This window comes from Vicugna pacos, chromosome 2 (genome assembly GCF_048564905.1).
Source record: "Vicugna pacos chromosome 2, VicPac4, whole genome shotgun sequence".
NCBI classification, from domain to species: domain Eukaryota; kingdom Metazoa; phylum Chordata; class Mammalia; order Artiodactyla; family Camelidae; genus Vicugna; species Vicugna pacos.
Genome location: NC_132988.1, coordinates 110,599,242 through 110,615,816, shown reverse-complemented (window position 1 = coordinate 110,615,816; position 16,575 = coordinate 110,599,242). Strand labels below are relative to the sequence as shown.

Below are 16,575 nucleotides of genomic sequence, written 5' to 3'. Positions count from 1 at the left end.
ATGCCAGGGAACAGCAGGAGGCCTCTGAGACCTGCAAACAGTCTAGTTAATTGTAAGCAAGAAAGTGGGAACTTCAGTCCTACATCTGCAAGAAACGGAATTCTGCCAACAGCTCCGAGTCTCAGATGGGGTCACAGTCCTCAATGAATGTCAATTTCAGCCCTGTGAGACCCCAGGCAGAAGTCCAGTTAGCCAGTGCCTCGACTCCTGACCCACAAAAAATGTGAAATAGTAAATGTGTGTTGTTTTAAGCCACTAAGTGTGGTAATTTGATATGCTACAACAGAAAACTAAAACACCTACTAAATAGATCATCTCCAATTTTTTGCACAACACTGAATTCAAAGAATTTAGTGACATTTCCTATTGCTCCTGGCTCTAAAGGATTTTGAAGATGATCCAAAGAACAAAACTAATATATGGTTCCTTTAAACCATGTTACTTCTAGACTCTATCCCATAAAAAAGGAGTATAGAACTGTTAGCTGGTTCCTAAGTGGAATCCTGTGTTTTATAAAGAATCGAGAGACATGAATTCGATGCTGGCTCTATCACGAACTTGCTGATGGCCTTGAACAAGTCAATGTCAAGGCAATTTCTTGGTATGTTATCTACAATTCCATTACTAAAATAGCTAGTACTTGTTGATAAACTCTCATGTATCACAGACTGCGTATATATTACCTACAAATATCCTTCTCCCACAGCCAGACAGACATCATGCTCATTTTACAGATGATAATAGTGAGGCTTAGAGAGATAGAGTATAATAACCAAGGTCATACAGTGACTACAGGACGAGGTCATAGTGTGAAGGTTGTCTGTCTCGTGGGCCTGTGCTGTTAAAGTGAGGGGTTACTGTAGGGTCCTCTCTAATTGGATCACCCCAGAGACACAGATGGAGTGTGTGATTTCTGCAGCACAAGGCCAGGGGAAGACTCTTCCCCCGCACCTCCGAAGTGAGTCACATCTGAGTTCCTGGCGGTACAAATGGGTCCAGGTTTAGACAACGACGGAGACCCACAGCCCAGGCACGGAGCTGCACAGATTTAAGAACTTGTTTACTTGGAACAGCGGAAAGGAAGTCAGGCGTGAACCTTCTGAGCTTCAAAGATTTTCTCAGGGCCCGTTTGGGAATAAGCATAAATCTTCACATTTATCCAAAGTTTAGCAAATTCACAATGACAAATGTAACAGTTCCTCTAAATTGAAGTTCATCTCTTGGCAGTTTGGAAGGCTTGGAGAAAATGCCAGCAACCAGGACTTGGAAGGAAATCTTTAGATTCCCTGAAAACATAGATAGTTATTGTGGAAGACATTTGGAGGATCCCATACTGAACTGAAAAAGAAAATTTATAAATGTCAGCTTTGTAGCTGCAACGTTGGAATGATTTAAAGCAATCCACACTTAACTCCAATGAGAAGAAGATGCCGGGGGTTCACATTCGCCATTAAGAACTAATTATTCTTAACCTGTGCTATTTCCTGGAGGAATCGATGAGGAGAGACGGGGAGAAGTCTCCAGAGTTCAGAGCAAGAGAGTAGAGTTATTTTTTTTAACCAAACACGTAAGATTCAAAGATTCTCTACTGTTTGAAGAAGATGCCGAAAGCTGGGATGGTGAATGGTTGGACAACAAAAGAGGCATCTACCGCGGAAGAGTTGGGCTCTGAGTCTCTGCGGGCCTCTCTTCCTTCATCTCTACTTACAAATGGTCGATATATCTAGTTCTGGCTTGCGGCAAAAATGAAATGAGATACCGCCATCCAATCCCACCTAGCGAATGTGAGCCACAGGTCTCCTAGCTGTCCCTTCCAGCACAGGCACCAAAGCTCCAGAAAAGAATAAGGCGCAGTCCTCTCCCTCCATGAGTTTCCAGATGGTTCTGATTTATGAAAGCATTTTATCAACTGCAAAGCATTGTCAGAATGCTTGTCGTTTTAACCCATTCACCAGTCCAGGAGGTTACTGTTGGACACATTTGAAAAATACCAAGACAAGAATCCACTGAGTATGAGTATCTGACTCTTTTTTTTTTCTCGCAAATTAGAATATCATAGCAAGGATGACTTCTTTTGGCCTAAAAATTGGAAGCTGTAACTGTGTCTCTTTTTAAGCAAAACCACTGTTAATATTGGAGGGCCTTGAATTTTTTTTTTCCTTTCCAAAGGGAAAGAAGTAATAGGTAAAACTGGGACTCAGAACCAGGGAAAGTGGGAAGAGAAATGATCTCATATACATTTTTCCTTCCCTTAGGGATTGGTCATCTACAATTTGCTTCCTGAAGGCTCTGAATGGAGATGGTGCCAATTAAACAATGCCCTGGTTGGCTACAAAGCCCAGAGCTGAGAATGGGAAGAACACACTAGAAACACCACCTGCCAAGAGATGCAGTGAGACCTCAGGAAAGATATTACAAACATCTAATGAGAAATACGCAAGTTCTTAGAACTTCTGTAGCTAATGTCAATGAGGCAATGTGCCGAAGAGAAACCTGGATTGAATCAGTCTTTTAATATTTCCACAGCTGGGCCTGCTTGCATGAGGCTGGTGGATCATTTTCTTAAATAAGGCATGGTGCTGGTCTGACATTAGTTTAATATAGTAATTATCAAGTGAAAAATAGCTACCGCACTGCCGTGAACCTGAATAATAATGCTCATAATTGCTGATTTTGGGCCCATCTTTAAAAAAAAAATAGACCTTTAAGTACTAAAACATTTCATAGGAAATACGTTCAGGTACCATGTCTAGAAGTGCGGAGAACTACTAAGGATACAATTAGCAGTTTATTTACGTAATCAGTCAAACACTATTTATCATTTCTGTTATGGTCCTATTGAAAAGAAACAAATCAGCATGGGAACATCAAGTTATTTTATGCAGGCAGCCCTGAAAAAGTTATCATTAATTTTTTTTTAAGCTTGAAAGTTGAATTGTACTAAATGCCTCTGTTGAAATCTGAATAAGCATAGTTGACTTAATCAAATGCTAGCACTACTTCATATATTTGACATGACAAACATATCCAGGGGAAATTTTACCTGGACAAATACCTCCCTTAGGTAACTAACTTCAATTTTTGGAATATATTCAAAGCTTGCACTGATTCTGAAACAACACACAAATAGCCTTCTACTGAGAGCCATCCCAAGTGGTTGATTTTTACCTGGAATATGAGAGTAATATGGAGACACCATGAATGTCTGTGAGGAAATGCCCTCCAAGCATTACTGATGATGCTTACCTCATAATTAGATTATGGAAGAACTTTTGTTTTTTCATTGTTCTTAGTGTAACTAGCCCATTCTGCCATAGCAAATGGGGTATTTTTCAAAGTGAAAAACAAACAAACAATCAAACGGCAAATCAGATTATTCAAAGGCAGGACTAAGTAAGACACACATATTTTTAGAAAAGCCTGTAAAGATAACGTAATTCTCTGTTTGCTCCAGACAATATGGAGAATTTGTCTTGTACAAAGGGAGTGGCTTTATTACTATGCCCCCAGGTGACCTTACTTCCTCCTTCTACAGATCTTCAAAATGATTATTAGTGTCAATTGTTGTCAATTTCAAGTCCTCCTGACTTATTGAAAAGCCAAAGATAATGTTGCATCAGGGAAGTTCTCATCAAAAAATATATTAAAGGTAGCACCACTTGGGAAAGGACCAACTTCATAAAAATAAATAAGCGTATTATAATGCCTGTATGAAGCTGATTCTCTTGGAATGAATAATAAAAGCCAAATACACGAAGGCACCAAGTTCTGTAAGCTCTGGAATTCAAATACTCCAACACGACTACCTTGATTAAACAGTAAATAATGAAACACACCCTAATGGGTGATTTTGTCACAGAGCCTCTATATTCTTAATGAAATCCACACGAACCTTGTTTAATATAGTTGTAGAAGAATGTTAACTTAACCTGACTTCAACAAATGCTTTATTTTATCCTATTTGCATAAATAAGGTGCATTCACAGCCAAAAAACATAACACAAAGTGAAGATTAAACTATACAGGGGCTTGTGGGGAGGATGCTTCAAATCAGCTCACGGCACTAAACAAGAACTTCACAAACCGGTATTATGCAAAGGGAATACTGCTTATATCTCAGCCTAACACTGAGTTTTCAAAATGTTTTATGTTAAAAAATGATATTAATGTTACATTTGGATATATTGTCTAAAAATGTGATGGTGAGCATTATTAAAAACAGGTTTATAAACAGAGCATCAATAAAAGATCTGGCTACAACCTGCTAATAGTCAAGTCCTAGAAACAAGAGCTCACTAGACCTTTAGCTCCTCGAAGGCAAGAGATTTTGCTCATTCATCTTCTTATCACCAGGACACAGAGAGATGACACATGGAACATCCTTGAGGAAGGTTACATAAATAAATAGGCATTTCAACTGAAATTATGCCCAATAAGATCTGTTCAATAAGAAGATGTGTGTATGGTTGTTGAGGACTACTTATTCTATGACATTTGATGACACAATTGGACTAACCAGGAAGGTTAGCAGACTATGTAGTAAAATACTCTACTAACCCGTGGCTCAAAGCATTAAAGAAAAAAAAAATCAGTTCTAGTATTTTAGGTTGGGTAGATGTGGTTTTAATTTGGTCTTTAAAAATCTAAGTCTCAAGTCTTGGATCTATTTGTGGACTAATTTCTAAATTGCTCTGTGCCATTTCTGTTACTTTCTAACACAAAATAAGCTGCTGCAACTGGAGATTGTGATGGGGGAAACTTACTAAAATGTGGGGAAAACCATGTGTGTAATAATGTGCCTGTGAGCTAAATAACCAGTCCCCTCAGGTCATGTTTATACTATTTACCAGTGCTACATCATTCGTTCAGTTCACAAATATTTATTGAAAACCTTATGTTTACAAGGTATTGTGGTAGAGCCTTTTCTGTCATGGCTTTAGGAACCAAAGGGTTTTAGAAGATTAGAAAAGTCTTTGCCGGCCTGAGCCTTTTCCCACTGGAAGCGGATTTGATCACCTGCTTCTGAGTGCTCCACAGTGCTTGGTTTGCCCTGCTCTTCCACTGTGGATGCTACTGCGTTCGAGTTAATCATGTCCATCTCCCTTGTGAAACTGTATGCTCCTTTAAGGCAAGTGATATTACACACCCATGTGTGCTCAGCATCTGCCCAAATGCAGCATAGTCAACTGGAGGGCCTACGATATGGACTCTGGATTTAAATTCAGGCAGGTTTTAGCCTCCACCCCTACTCCCACCCTCTGTTGAGGTGTTTTATTCCTTAGTGGGGAGCCATGAGTACAGTTGTCGAACATAAGCAGAGACAAGACTCCTGTGCATAATGGGATCAGGTGAATCTCTTATAATTTTTTCCATATAATGTATCATGTTCACACTCCATTGTAACTGCTCTGGAATTACCAAGATTTCATATCTGAGCATAACTGGGGTCCTTCAAGTAGAACTGCCAGGTTTAAGAAAGAAAAACCAGCACATCCAGTTAACTTTGAATTTTAGATAAACGACAAATAATTTTGTAGTGTAAGTATGTCCCCAGTATTGCATTTTTATACTTACATTTTATCTAAGAACCCTACCTTCAAGATGATGAGTAAACTGGATGCAAAGAGGACCAAGTAAGCTGTTCCTCAATAATTTTTTGTTGAGCGGAACATTTACCTTCTCCGGCCCCCAGACAATAAATGCCAGTAGCACCACCCATCATTATGATAATGAGAAGCTGGCCACATTTATCCTGTTACCCACCATGAGGTGGTGCCATCTTGGTTTGAGAACCATAGGGAGGCTAATACGAGTAGGAATATACTCCACAAAGCCAAGAGTCAGGAAATGCACATGCCAGGACCCCATGGATATCATAGTCACAGAGTCTCAAAAATGAAGCATATGTCCATTTCCTGACCAGCACCTCATTCAGACCTCCTAGCCAAGCTCTTGGGAGCAGTCATACGTCTGACTTGCTCAAGCCTGTATCTTTGCAATGAATTTTACCCCCGTGAGAAAAGAGCCAAGAATCCTCCCAGATTTCTTAACAGCTTGACTTTTAAATGCAAAATAAAAAGTCACCAAATCTTAAAGCTCAATTATAAATATGATGATAATTATACCTTCAACCTGTATAGCACTTTAAATTTATTCAAAGCACTCTTCTGTCCATTTTCTCTTGGGATCATCAATGCGGTATTTATCAGTAGATGAGAGAATGGAATGTCTGCTCAATCTCTTGTTATGACCAATTTTCAACTCTTGATATCATCAATTTGAAACCACAAATGGGAAGAGGTCCAGTCTCCTCTTTCCCTTCAGAAGTCTGTTAGTTCATCCATCAGTCAGAGGCTTTCTCTCCAGTCTTTTTTATAACTAGTCCCAGATTTTGCATGACTATTACAAGACTATTTTCTTTTTGAGCTACTGAGTTGATTATGTAAATTGAAGGTAAGAGTTTTTAATACACTGAAGTCAAAAGTAAATGAAGAAATTTGTGATGAACTGTCACCTTCTCAAGATCTGTCTACCTCACAACAACAATGTCTGGCAAAAAGCAAGAATTCAGGGCATTCTGAATGAATGAATCAATGAATGAGTGAGGAGACAAATGAATTTCACATGAACATCTGCTTTAGTCCGAACTTAATTTACCCCAAATCTTACCAGCCTAATGAAAACTTCTGTTGAAAAGGACCACTCACTAAAATCACAATTTCAAGGACCAGAGCTTTCCAGAAACCATTTAGTGCAGCTCTAAGCAAAGGAAAGCATTTTCCAGAGTCATCTGAGACAAAGACACCTCAGTCATCATGTAACAAAAACGCCACAATCATCCAGTAACTCACCATCAAGGGCTACTCTGAAGGGCTACTCGTTTCTCTTAGATTAATTTTTGAATGCAGCCACAGTTCATTTCCCTTTATCTGGTCCTCAGTAAACAAGTCATAGAGCCCAAAGGAGCCTAGCACAGTGGCTGGCACTCAGTAAGTATCCAACAGCTCCTGGTTCTCTGGGCAAAATAGAAGGTGGAAACTTCGCCCTCTGTTGGACAGGTGTCATAGTTGTAGTAGTTTGGGACTTATTTAAGTCACCATCTTCCATTAATATTAGCTTTTCTCCCAGTAGGTCATTAAATTCTTAAGGTTCTCATATAGAAAGAAGACAAGTCTGCTCTGGCTTTGCCCAAAGCCAGAGATTTTTCTGGCTCTGTACTAAATGACAGAATGAATAAAGGGAACTATCCTCTCATTTAATTCCAAGTGACTGGCATATCAAAGGCTTAATTCATTCTCTTACTCATTTATTCATCCATTCATTTATTCCTGCAATAAGTATTGATTGTATATTTTTCAAGGGCAGCACTAAGCTAAGGTTTCATATTACTTCATCTTATTTAATCTTCACAAGTATCTTATGATGTTGGCATTATTGTCACCTGATATCACGTATGAAGATCATGAAGAAACTGAAGTCAAGATCATTCAGGCAGCAGGCCCAGCGTCCCGTCACCTGCCCAACATCACCCAACTGTGGTGCGGCCAAGACTCAAAATAATCCAGAGTCTGTGCTTTTGATCTCTATCTCCATAAATTAAAAAAGAAAGAAAAGAATGAAGAATTTTCAGAGGAACAAAGTTACTTTTCAGAGGAAGAGCCCCTGGACTGCTTGGCACGTGTCTCTTGAGGAAGCTAAGGGTCTTTAGGCACTGGCCACAAGAACCTGTACCTTTCCAGAACTCAGGTGGACTCTTTAGAGGTGTTAATTATAGAAAAGATCCAGGCACAGATTCTGGTCTTATAAATCCCTCCTCCCTGTGTGCTGCATGCATGCTTTTCACGTGTAACTTTTTAAAATACCCACATTCACACCCCTGTAGTTATTAAACGTGGTGCCAGAACAAGTAGGTGCATATTCAATGGATGATTTTTCCCAGAAATATATTTTTTAATCATGGAATATGATATTAGAGAGAAAGAGAAAGTGGGGGGAAATGCTTGCAGAATTCTTATACAGCAAGTGCAATAAAAACCCAGCTGGAGAAGGTGGACCAATAAAACACAGGGGAGAAAATGTAACCAGAGAGAGCCAAGCTACTTGGGCCTTGTAGAATTTCTCTGCCTTAGGAGGACACATCCAAATTCACAGACATCCGAAGACAAAGTGGAAGAGCTTCATCAACACTGCAGCACTGTCAGAGCTTTCAGCGAAAAGGCGGATAGGGAAGGAAACGTAACAGAGAAGCAGCGTGTGCCGAAATGACTCCACAGAGGGGCCGATGTGCAGGTGTCTCATGGGACCTGATGACTGAGGAAAACGGAAGAGAAAGGCACGGAGAATGATGACATGTCCCCAAAATAACTCTCTGCTTTTGGAGAGTGAAGTGAACCCCCAGCAGCTACAGAGTCAGCAGGAATTGTCTTCGGCTCGGGTGGTCCTGCCAGGAATCCTCCCTCCAGAACAAATGCGGAAGTCAAGGTGAAGTAACAGTTGCAGGACAGAAAACTGCTGGGACCCACCAACCCTCAGACTGCAATGTCCTGGATCTCAGTCTAGATGCTGAAGTGCGCTCCCTGGAATTCGGTGCAGTAAGAACAGCTCTTTATGGAGCATCTTCCAGGCACTGGAAACTCCGCTGAGAAATTTACATGTGTCATCTCATCAACCTTCTCTTTAGAGATGCATCCCCTGATGCTTAGAAAGTGACCTCTGCCAAGTCACACAGGTAGTGGGAGACAAAGCTAGGTTTGAACCTGGGTATCAGACCCGGAACCCCTGCCTGAACCACGCACCTTTCCCTAAAACGCAAACCAACAGGAAGCGCTCCAAAACAAGATGGCGTGTTAGTATTTGTAGCATCCCTGCTCCCCTAACCTCCAAAGCAGGGCCAACCTAGACATAGTTTAGTGTTTGGAGTCTTTAGCCCCCAAAGCGCAGGGCCGGCAAGTACTCAGGCACACTCCTCTTCCTCCCACACATCACTTACCAGCGATGACCAGTGGGTTTCTCAGCCGAAACCCCAGAAGGAGGTAATCTCTTCAACGCTGCATTTCAGCAAGAGCTGCCCTGCAGAGGGGTCTGTAGGCTCCCTGCTGCCCAGCAAGCCTGTGCAGAAAGCTGTTCACACTTCATAAGAACCTGCCAATATCAAGGGTGTCCAACGCACACAAGCTATGGAGATGCCAAGGTGTGCATCGGTGTCCACAATACTGGTCAGTGCTGACTGCCATAGTCTGTAAGTCCTCTGAGGTGCCTTGATTACATTATCTCATTAAATTTTCACTGCAAGCCGGCGATGGTCGTATTGTGCCCACTTAACAGATAAGGAAATGGAGGCTCTGTTTACCAACCCAATCACAGAGCAAGACCCAAGAGTGTTCACCTTGAACACTTGTGCCCTTTCTACCACACCATGCAGCCTCCCAGCCTCTCCAATGACATGGGACACAGGAGAACTTTCTCTATGCATCTCTTCCAGCAGAGAAATGTTTCCTGAACAAATTGGGGACCAGACACTTCCTAGAGATGGAGACACATGACCAGTGTGGCCCTGGACACGGCCTAGGTCTCCTTGGGGTTACCGGGATCTTTACCCCAAGGTGTCTGTGCTGGTCCATGCTCAAAAAGGGGGTAGAGGAAAATCAGTTCTTGCTCAAAGCTAGCAGTGAGCAAGCGACCTATGACCGTTGCTTCTGTCCAAGATGAAAATCATATACCTCACTGAACTTGTAAAATAAGTGCACAGAGGGCTCTGAGAGCCCCATTCCTCTGCTTGGCTGGCCTTCTCTGTCAAATAAGATGCAGTAATTATTTGTGACTTATGTTCCTGGAAATGTGTGAACTGACAACTCCTCTGCTTTCCCCTTGGCTACGGGAGGTGTTGGCATAGGATGGGAGGGAGGAAGGTGGACGCCCTGACTCTGACTTTGGAGTCGGTTGACTTGAGGCCTAATGACTTCCCAGCTGGGGCTCTGGGGGCCAAGGGTCTATTTTTCAGAAAAGACACTTTTCAGCTCTAAAGGTCTTTAACCACGGACCTGCTGAGAAAGAGGGAGTCTCTTACCCCTGCCCCTCTTCCTCACTGGAGGTTGCAGCTGACCCACAGAGAAACCACCTCCCTGGAACTGCCCGGCTCTCCAGCCGCTGGGGAAACACCTTCCTGATGCTCCGTAAAGCAAGGGCAGGCGTGTGGCCTTACAGACGCACAGTCCAGCTGCTAACACGGTCCAGTGACCTTGTCCGTTGGGCCCCTCTGCACATCAACCCCACCCCTGTCTTCTAGAGAGACATCAGTGTCTCCATCCGGCCGTCCGGATCATACCTCACCTGGGGATGGGGTCCCACTCCCATCAGGAGAGTAGGGACTGGGTGGGTGGGGCAACAGGACCAATACAGAGCTGCTTTCCGAAAGGAAGAATGTCTCCCCAAATATAACTATTTCCTGAATTATTATACTGCTAGGTGCCCCCCTCCAACTTAAAATAAATACAACCATATCCTAGAGCTTGTTGGAAAACACCAGCAAATCATGGCGGATTAAGTTCTTCCTGTTTAAAAAGTCCAAAGATCTCAGTAAAGGGATTGTTTTGCCCACATTCTGTTTCGGGCTCTAAACTTTTCCCCAAATGTCCACTCATCCATTCAATCATTCATTCAATCAATATTTACTAAGCACCTATCATGTGCAAGTTTCTGTCTTAATCTGAGAATTTCAGCAATTAATAAAACAAAGCCCCTGTGCACACGAAGATGCTATTCTAATGGAGGATGACAGACAGCAAATAAACAAGGAAACACGTATTTAGGGATTGATAGTAGCTTAGAGATAAGCTACCTGAGAGCCAGAGGGACCCTCTGAAAACTTGGGGGAAGGAAGAAGGAAAAGTTTTTTCTGGTAAGGGCTAAATAAACCTGGAATGTTTCATTGTACCTAGAATGAAAGGAATTGGGGGAAATGTTTTACATATATAAATGTAATAGCCAAGTCCTGCTTTCTTCCTCGGAAATACAAAGCTCTCAGCAACCTGTGAGGTCTCAAGGAAGAGCCGCAGCCCCCAGCCCAGGGCCAGGTGGGCGTTTTCTCTGCCCGGCACAGTGTGCCCAGACCGCGAATGGGTTAAGGTGGCCACGCAGAAGCTCGCAGCGCTGCATAAACAGCGCGTCAGGCGTTCTAAGCATCCTTCATCTTCCCTATCTCCCGGCCCTAGGCTGTCAATCAGCTGTCACTTGCCTGCACATCAGCAGTGTGTGCACATCACCAGGCTGTCAGCAAGGCAGCTGATGAGACTCGGCTCCAGGCTGTCAATCATCTTTGTTTCTCTTCTACGCTCGGGAAATATTTTGGCTCAGAGAAACAAAGAAACCTGGGCAACAATGGCTCGTAGTCAGGCATTTACTCCTGTACGTGAATGTAAGATCTTAAACAAGCACTGATCACGCCTCACCTACAAATGATGTCGGGGTCTGGGGTGGACAGAGGGGAGATGGAGAATCTGTTTTCATAGTACAGGCTTTCAAACTGTACTTCTGGTTCCCTGAGCAGACCCTGCTGGATTCACAATCCCCCTTTCCTCACCCCCCCACCAAAAAAAAAGGCACAGGAACATAAAACAACGATAACATGAAGTTATCTGAGCTTATGCCTCAGGAAAAAATCAGAAGGCTGGGAGGATAGGAGGATGGATGACTGCTCGGTTCGAAATTATTCACCATTGATCAGGCTGGCTTTTGGGGACAGAGTAATTGTTGGATTGCCGAGTTCATTTATCTCACAGGGAATTCTGAAACGGTAGCTTCTGCGCCCGACTCTCCCACTCTCTAGGGTGTGAGGCTGCCTGGGGGCGCCCACAGACAGAAAAGCGAGCGGACTCATCAGGATCTGGATGAGGGGGGCTGGCCGATGCTTGCAACAGGCGTCATTTCACTGAATGTAAAGATCTCCTAGAACAGCCCCTGGCCTGGCGTGCCGGCTGCCCCTCTCAACCCAAATGTTTATTGAAAACGCCCCAGCCTCTATAAGCCCACAATATACAAATCTAAAGAGAGACTCCTCGCAATGAGTTTCAATTCGGCAGCAAATCCAAGTGGTCCTGCTCTCCCCAGTTTGCCACTTTTGCAAAATCACCATGTATGTATTAGCATAATTAATCAACTCATCATGCAATAGATCCAAATATACTAAGTAGTCTAAAGTCCTGTAAAATTAAGGGGAAAAAAAAGCCCAAACACTTGTTATACTCTAGGGGCTTTGAAATGCATTCAGCAACAATCAGATCTTTTAATTGTGTTTATCAAGGCCCGATTACCTATCATTTACCCAATGCTCTGGACCGACCTGTTCATACATACTGTGGCTGGTTCCATCATCAGCTCCGTGCTTGTGACATTTGGGCTGTTTTACGACAGACAGATCCTTTCCTACGCACAAGGCTGATTTCTGAAAACGCATCTCTCTCTGATCTAACTGGACATTAATTGCTTTTGTGCTGATGTATCTATGCCTCTTGGTCTTACAGCACAACTAGCAAATCTGATCTCTGACAAGTTGGCTGAACCTAATCAGGACAGATCAGCTGTTACCCAAGGTGCCACAGGCTGTAATTTGACGATCTTTACAGAGTTATCACTCGCCAGAAAGACAAGGAACTATGAATTCTGTCAACACTAATCCAAAACTGTGTGTTCCAAGCAGCTGTGGGCTCCCCCACCCCCAAGAAAAGATAGCACTTGTCAAATAAATACCTGAGATAATTGATAAGAGGGAATTAGAAGGATGCAGCTGATACAGTGACTGGGAGGATTTTTTTTTTAAGGGAACTTCAGAAGCAGAACGTTGGGTGAGAAGTGTGAGTTGTCAAGGATAAAGAAGGATCTCAGGGGAGAAATGGATAGCAAGTCTGTACAACTCAGCTCCCGCTTATCGCTGGGTGACTTGGTTCACATTGGCCTCGCTCGCTAACCAGGCAAGTGCCCAAACATCCTCAGCCTCGAAGGAAATCTCCCACAGCCAAGTCAGGCTGCCACCCGGTGACAGTGGCTTGACTGGAGGCAAGAGCACAGGGATTATTGTCAGCCTGTCAGCACTGAGCTATTCTCTGAAGACTCTGTGGTTTTCTTACAGGCACAAAAAAAAAAAAAAAAAAAGAGAGAGAGAGACTATTAGAGAAAATAAACTTCTTTCTTACTGTATCGCTTCGGTCCATCTTCCAAACAAAACGAAAGGGTTAATGTGGCGTCATCTTCAAAAAACTCAGTGGCAAATGCGTCCCACCAGAGGTTGTCGCTGTCCTGCAAAGAGACAGATCATTCATTTAACAGGCAAGCACAGAAAATATCCCAAAGTGGAAAAGAAAAAGAAAAAAGGCAGAAAAACCCAAGTCACCGCTGGCTGGGTACTTAGCATAAGTGCGTGGGTGTTCTAGAAAGGGTGTAGGCAGGCATGTGGCCACTCTTCAAATTAATTGCCTCAAATGGGGACCGAATTCCAATTCAATAAATGAGTTAATGCAAAGCGAATGAAAATTAATTCTCGAGGACATATTTGGGGAGATTTAATAAACATATTCTGGAACACAGTGTGACTTTTTTTAAGAAAAGGGTTTACATTTAATGTAAAATGCATTCAGCTTTTTTTCTGTCTCTTTCTCTTTGCTCTTTGAAGAGTCCGATTGCACAAACAGAAACCACAATATTACCACCAGGTTAAGGAGAGTGCATTTTTTTTAGATAATTTATTCAAAAAAATAAGTTATGTGGCTTGTAGCTTTACTTTATGCAAATATCCCCTTGAAAGATACAAGTATCGCTGTGTGGATACACGTAGATGGATGAGTTTGTGTACACCCAACCATCACACTCACGTCGCTTGTTCTTGAGAACTGGTTTTAGATTACAGGCAATCACCAGCTTGTTGTTAAAACAGATATTAAAAACAGAGCAGTTCGGTGGAACGCAAACCATCCCAGGAACTCTGTTTGTTTGTTTCAGGTTGAATGTTTCCCCTGCTCATCCAGAAAACACTTTGAAACTGGCCCAGCTGAGGGCAGTTCAAATCATCGCTAACCTTGAAGGGAAGGGAAGGGTCTCTGCTAACAGTGCACGAGGAAGGTTATGTAAAGGGTTATATTTAAAAGGAGAATCATCCCAGGCCTCATTCTCTGTGTTATGCTCGATTTATCCCCAAAATCTGAAGTGTAATCTTTCTCCAGGTTTCAGGACGAGGTGGTTCGCAGATGCCTGTTGGATGGAAGTGAGGAGGCAGACAGAGAGGCCCGCTGCTCCCTACTCAACTGCCCCCGCCCTGGGGCCCTGGCCGAGATCTCACCAGCCTCTCTTCTTCCCATTAAGTTGTTCTGCTTACGACAACATTAAGTGGTCCTCAATGGCAGGCCTCAGGAGCAAGCGTTCAGTGCTGGCAGGGATAATTTGGGGGCCACTGAACATAGACACTGTTCCTCTCTTCAGATAAGAAGCTCAGACGAGTGAATATTTTTGTCTCTTTTCCGCTGGCCTCTCCCCAAACACCACAACAAAAGCCAGCTCGTTTCTTAGTAAAACACAGTAAATGCAAAATCATGCAGGGGTATTTCGTGGCTCTGTATACAAACCGCTTCCGCCCTCACCTCCTTTCACAAACAAATATTTATTGAGCACCTGTTATGTGCAGGACCTGGGAATACAAGGAAGGATGCAAGATTGGTCCCCAACGTCCCAGGGCTCAAAACCACTGGCAAGAGACAGTCAAGTGTCACCTAACAGGCAGCCTTGCTCCACACCTGAGACCGTGGCACAAGGCCTGGCTGCTGCGGAAACTGTCAGAGCTTCTAGAAAAATCTGTGGGCTTGGGAGTGGAGACGTAGCTGGAGCAAGAAACCCTATTTGGGAGCTTGGATACATGAGTTTAGTGTATTTCAAATCGCTATTCAGATGGAAAAAGAATAATAGTTAACATTCACCGAGCACTTACCACACGCCACGCACTGTTCCAAGTACTTTCTGGACACTCTCTCACTCCTCACTACCACCCTGATTCTTGGCTTTCTTCCCTCTTCAGTGCAGTATAAGTTTCTTGTAAGTAGGGGCTCTATTTTGCCTGCTGCTCCCTCTCCCAGTCCCTAGAATGGCACTGGGCCCATGGTATAATCCAACCAAAGCCATTTGGAGAGTGGATCACGCTGCTCACAATAGTATCCCAGCTTTACAACTGCAGAATCAGATCAGATGGTAAAAGTAACTTGCCCCAGTACACGCAGCCATTAAATAGGGTGGCTGGGGTTTCAACTTGGATCATCAGACATCTGAGACCTGCCCCAGCCTCTGTTCAACTCACCTCTCTGGCATCTTTGGGAAGGCAAGTACTGGGATTCAGAAAGAAGGAAGGGAGAGGGAAAAGGGCATACTGAGTCTCAGGTTGGGTTTGCCGGCCAATTACTTGCTCTACGCACTGCTCGGTTGCCAGGGCTCATGCCCAGAAGGACACTGGCACGTGTAGCATGGCAGGTCATATTACATTGCTGGTGGAGCTCGTCCTGTGGGCAGTCCTCAGAGCCCGCTCATCCTGACCTTAACACTAGGTCTTTCCAGCTCTGTGCACTTGGACAAATTATTTTACCTCCCTGAGCCTGTTTTCTGTCTTGGAAATGAAGGATAAAGATAGTGATAGTAGCAACAGTAACAAATATCTTGTGCAGTAGATGCAACAATAGTAATGTTAAAAACTACCCTGCAAGGTAGCTGTGACAATTCAGTAAGTCAGTGGGCAGAGCGGTGCCCAGCAGAGCGCCTGGAGCACAGTGGAGACCAAGCCAATGCCCTTTTCGTGCCTTTACCCACCGTCTTTAGTATCATTTCTAAGGGACGAAACATTCCATGTTCTAAGGAATGCTACATCAAAAATGTTCATAAATCACGCATGTTTCCAAATCACTCCAGCTGTTTGTAACCTGTGTACTTGGCAGTGACACACCTGTCTACCACACCGGGACAACTCTGGATGGAAATGTATCAACTCTCTCTTGCCCTGCTCATCGTTCAGAGGCCCAGTGACTAGATCAGTTCCTCTACCTCCATTTTCCTGTAATTCACTCGTGGTTTTTAGCACTTCTGCTAGAAAATGAACCAGAGGAAGATAAAAGTCCCGCAAGAACCCGTGCTGATCTGGCCACTAGGAGAAGAGAAAGGATTCAGGCTACGAAGAGGTGAAAGAATTGTCCATGAGTAGCCAGATGGTTCCATGGGGCCAGACAAGTGAGTGTTGGCAGAAGTCAGGGGAGGAGTAATGATCCAAGAAGGGGAATATCATTTGATTCAAACTAACTGTAATGGAACATGAGATGAGTCAGCATCTCAGGAAATGTCAGGACAGGTGTGATAGGAGAAGGTCACATTAGGTAACTATACACATACACATAAAATCAATTGGCTTTGGCCACAAATCTTAGAACATTCCAAAAATAAAAATCGACTATGTGCTTTCACTGAGTCAGACGCATCATAGGTACATAAAATAGTTATCTCTGTGTTTTGTCTGATAGAATGAATGAATGAAAGAGTGAATGAATGAAAGAAATTCCT

General features: G+C 43.3%; 1 protein-coding gene and 2 long non-coding RNA genes across 19 annotated transcripts in view; 1 reads left to right on the top strand and 2 right to left on the bottom strand.

Moving 5' to 3' along the window:
* Window positions 1-16,575, bottom strand: part of LDB2 (LIM domain binding 2) — a 377,068-nt gene that overhangs the window by 203,369 nt on the left and 157,124 nt on the right. For all 17 annotated transcript variants that reach the window (XM_072945901.1, XM_072945921.1, XM_072945916.1 and 14 more), the window contains one exon: window positions 13,188-13,290. In XM_072945901.1, the coding sequence (XP_072802002.1) occupies window positions 13,188-13,290 (103 nt within the window). The remainder of the gene's footprint in view (window positions 1-13,187; window positions 13,291-16,575) is intronic.
* On the top strand, window positions 497-14,577 carry LOC140688006 (uncharacterized). Its single transcript, XR_012062651.1, has 2 exons — window positions 497-601; window positions 14,211-14,577. It is a non-coding gene; the product is annotated as an uncharacterized lncRNA (long non-coding RNA).
* On the bottom strand, window positions 1,032-3,219 carry LOC140688009 (uncharacterized). Its single transcript, XR_012062653.1, has 2 exons — window positions 3,169-3,219; window positions 1,032-1,338 (listed from the first exon to the last, which is right to left on the bottom strand). It is a non-coding gene; the product is annotated as an uncharacterized lncRNA (long non-coding RNA).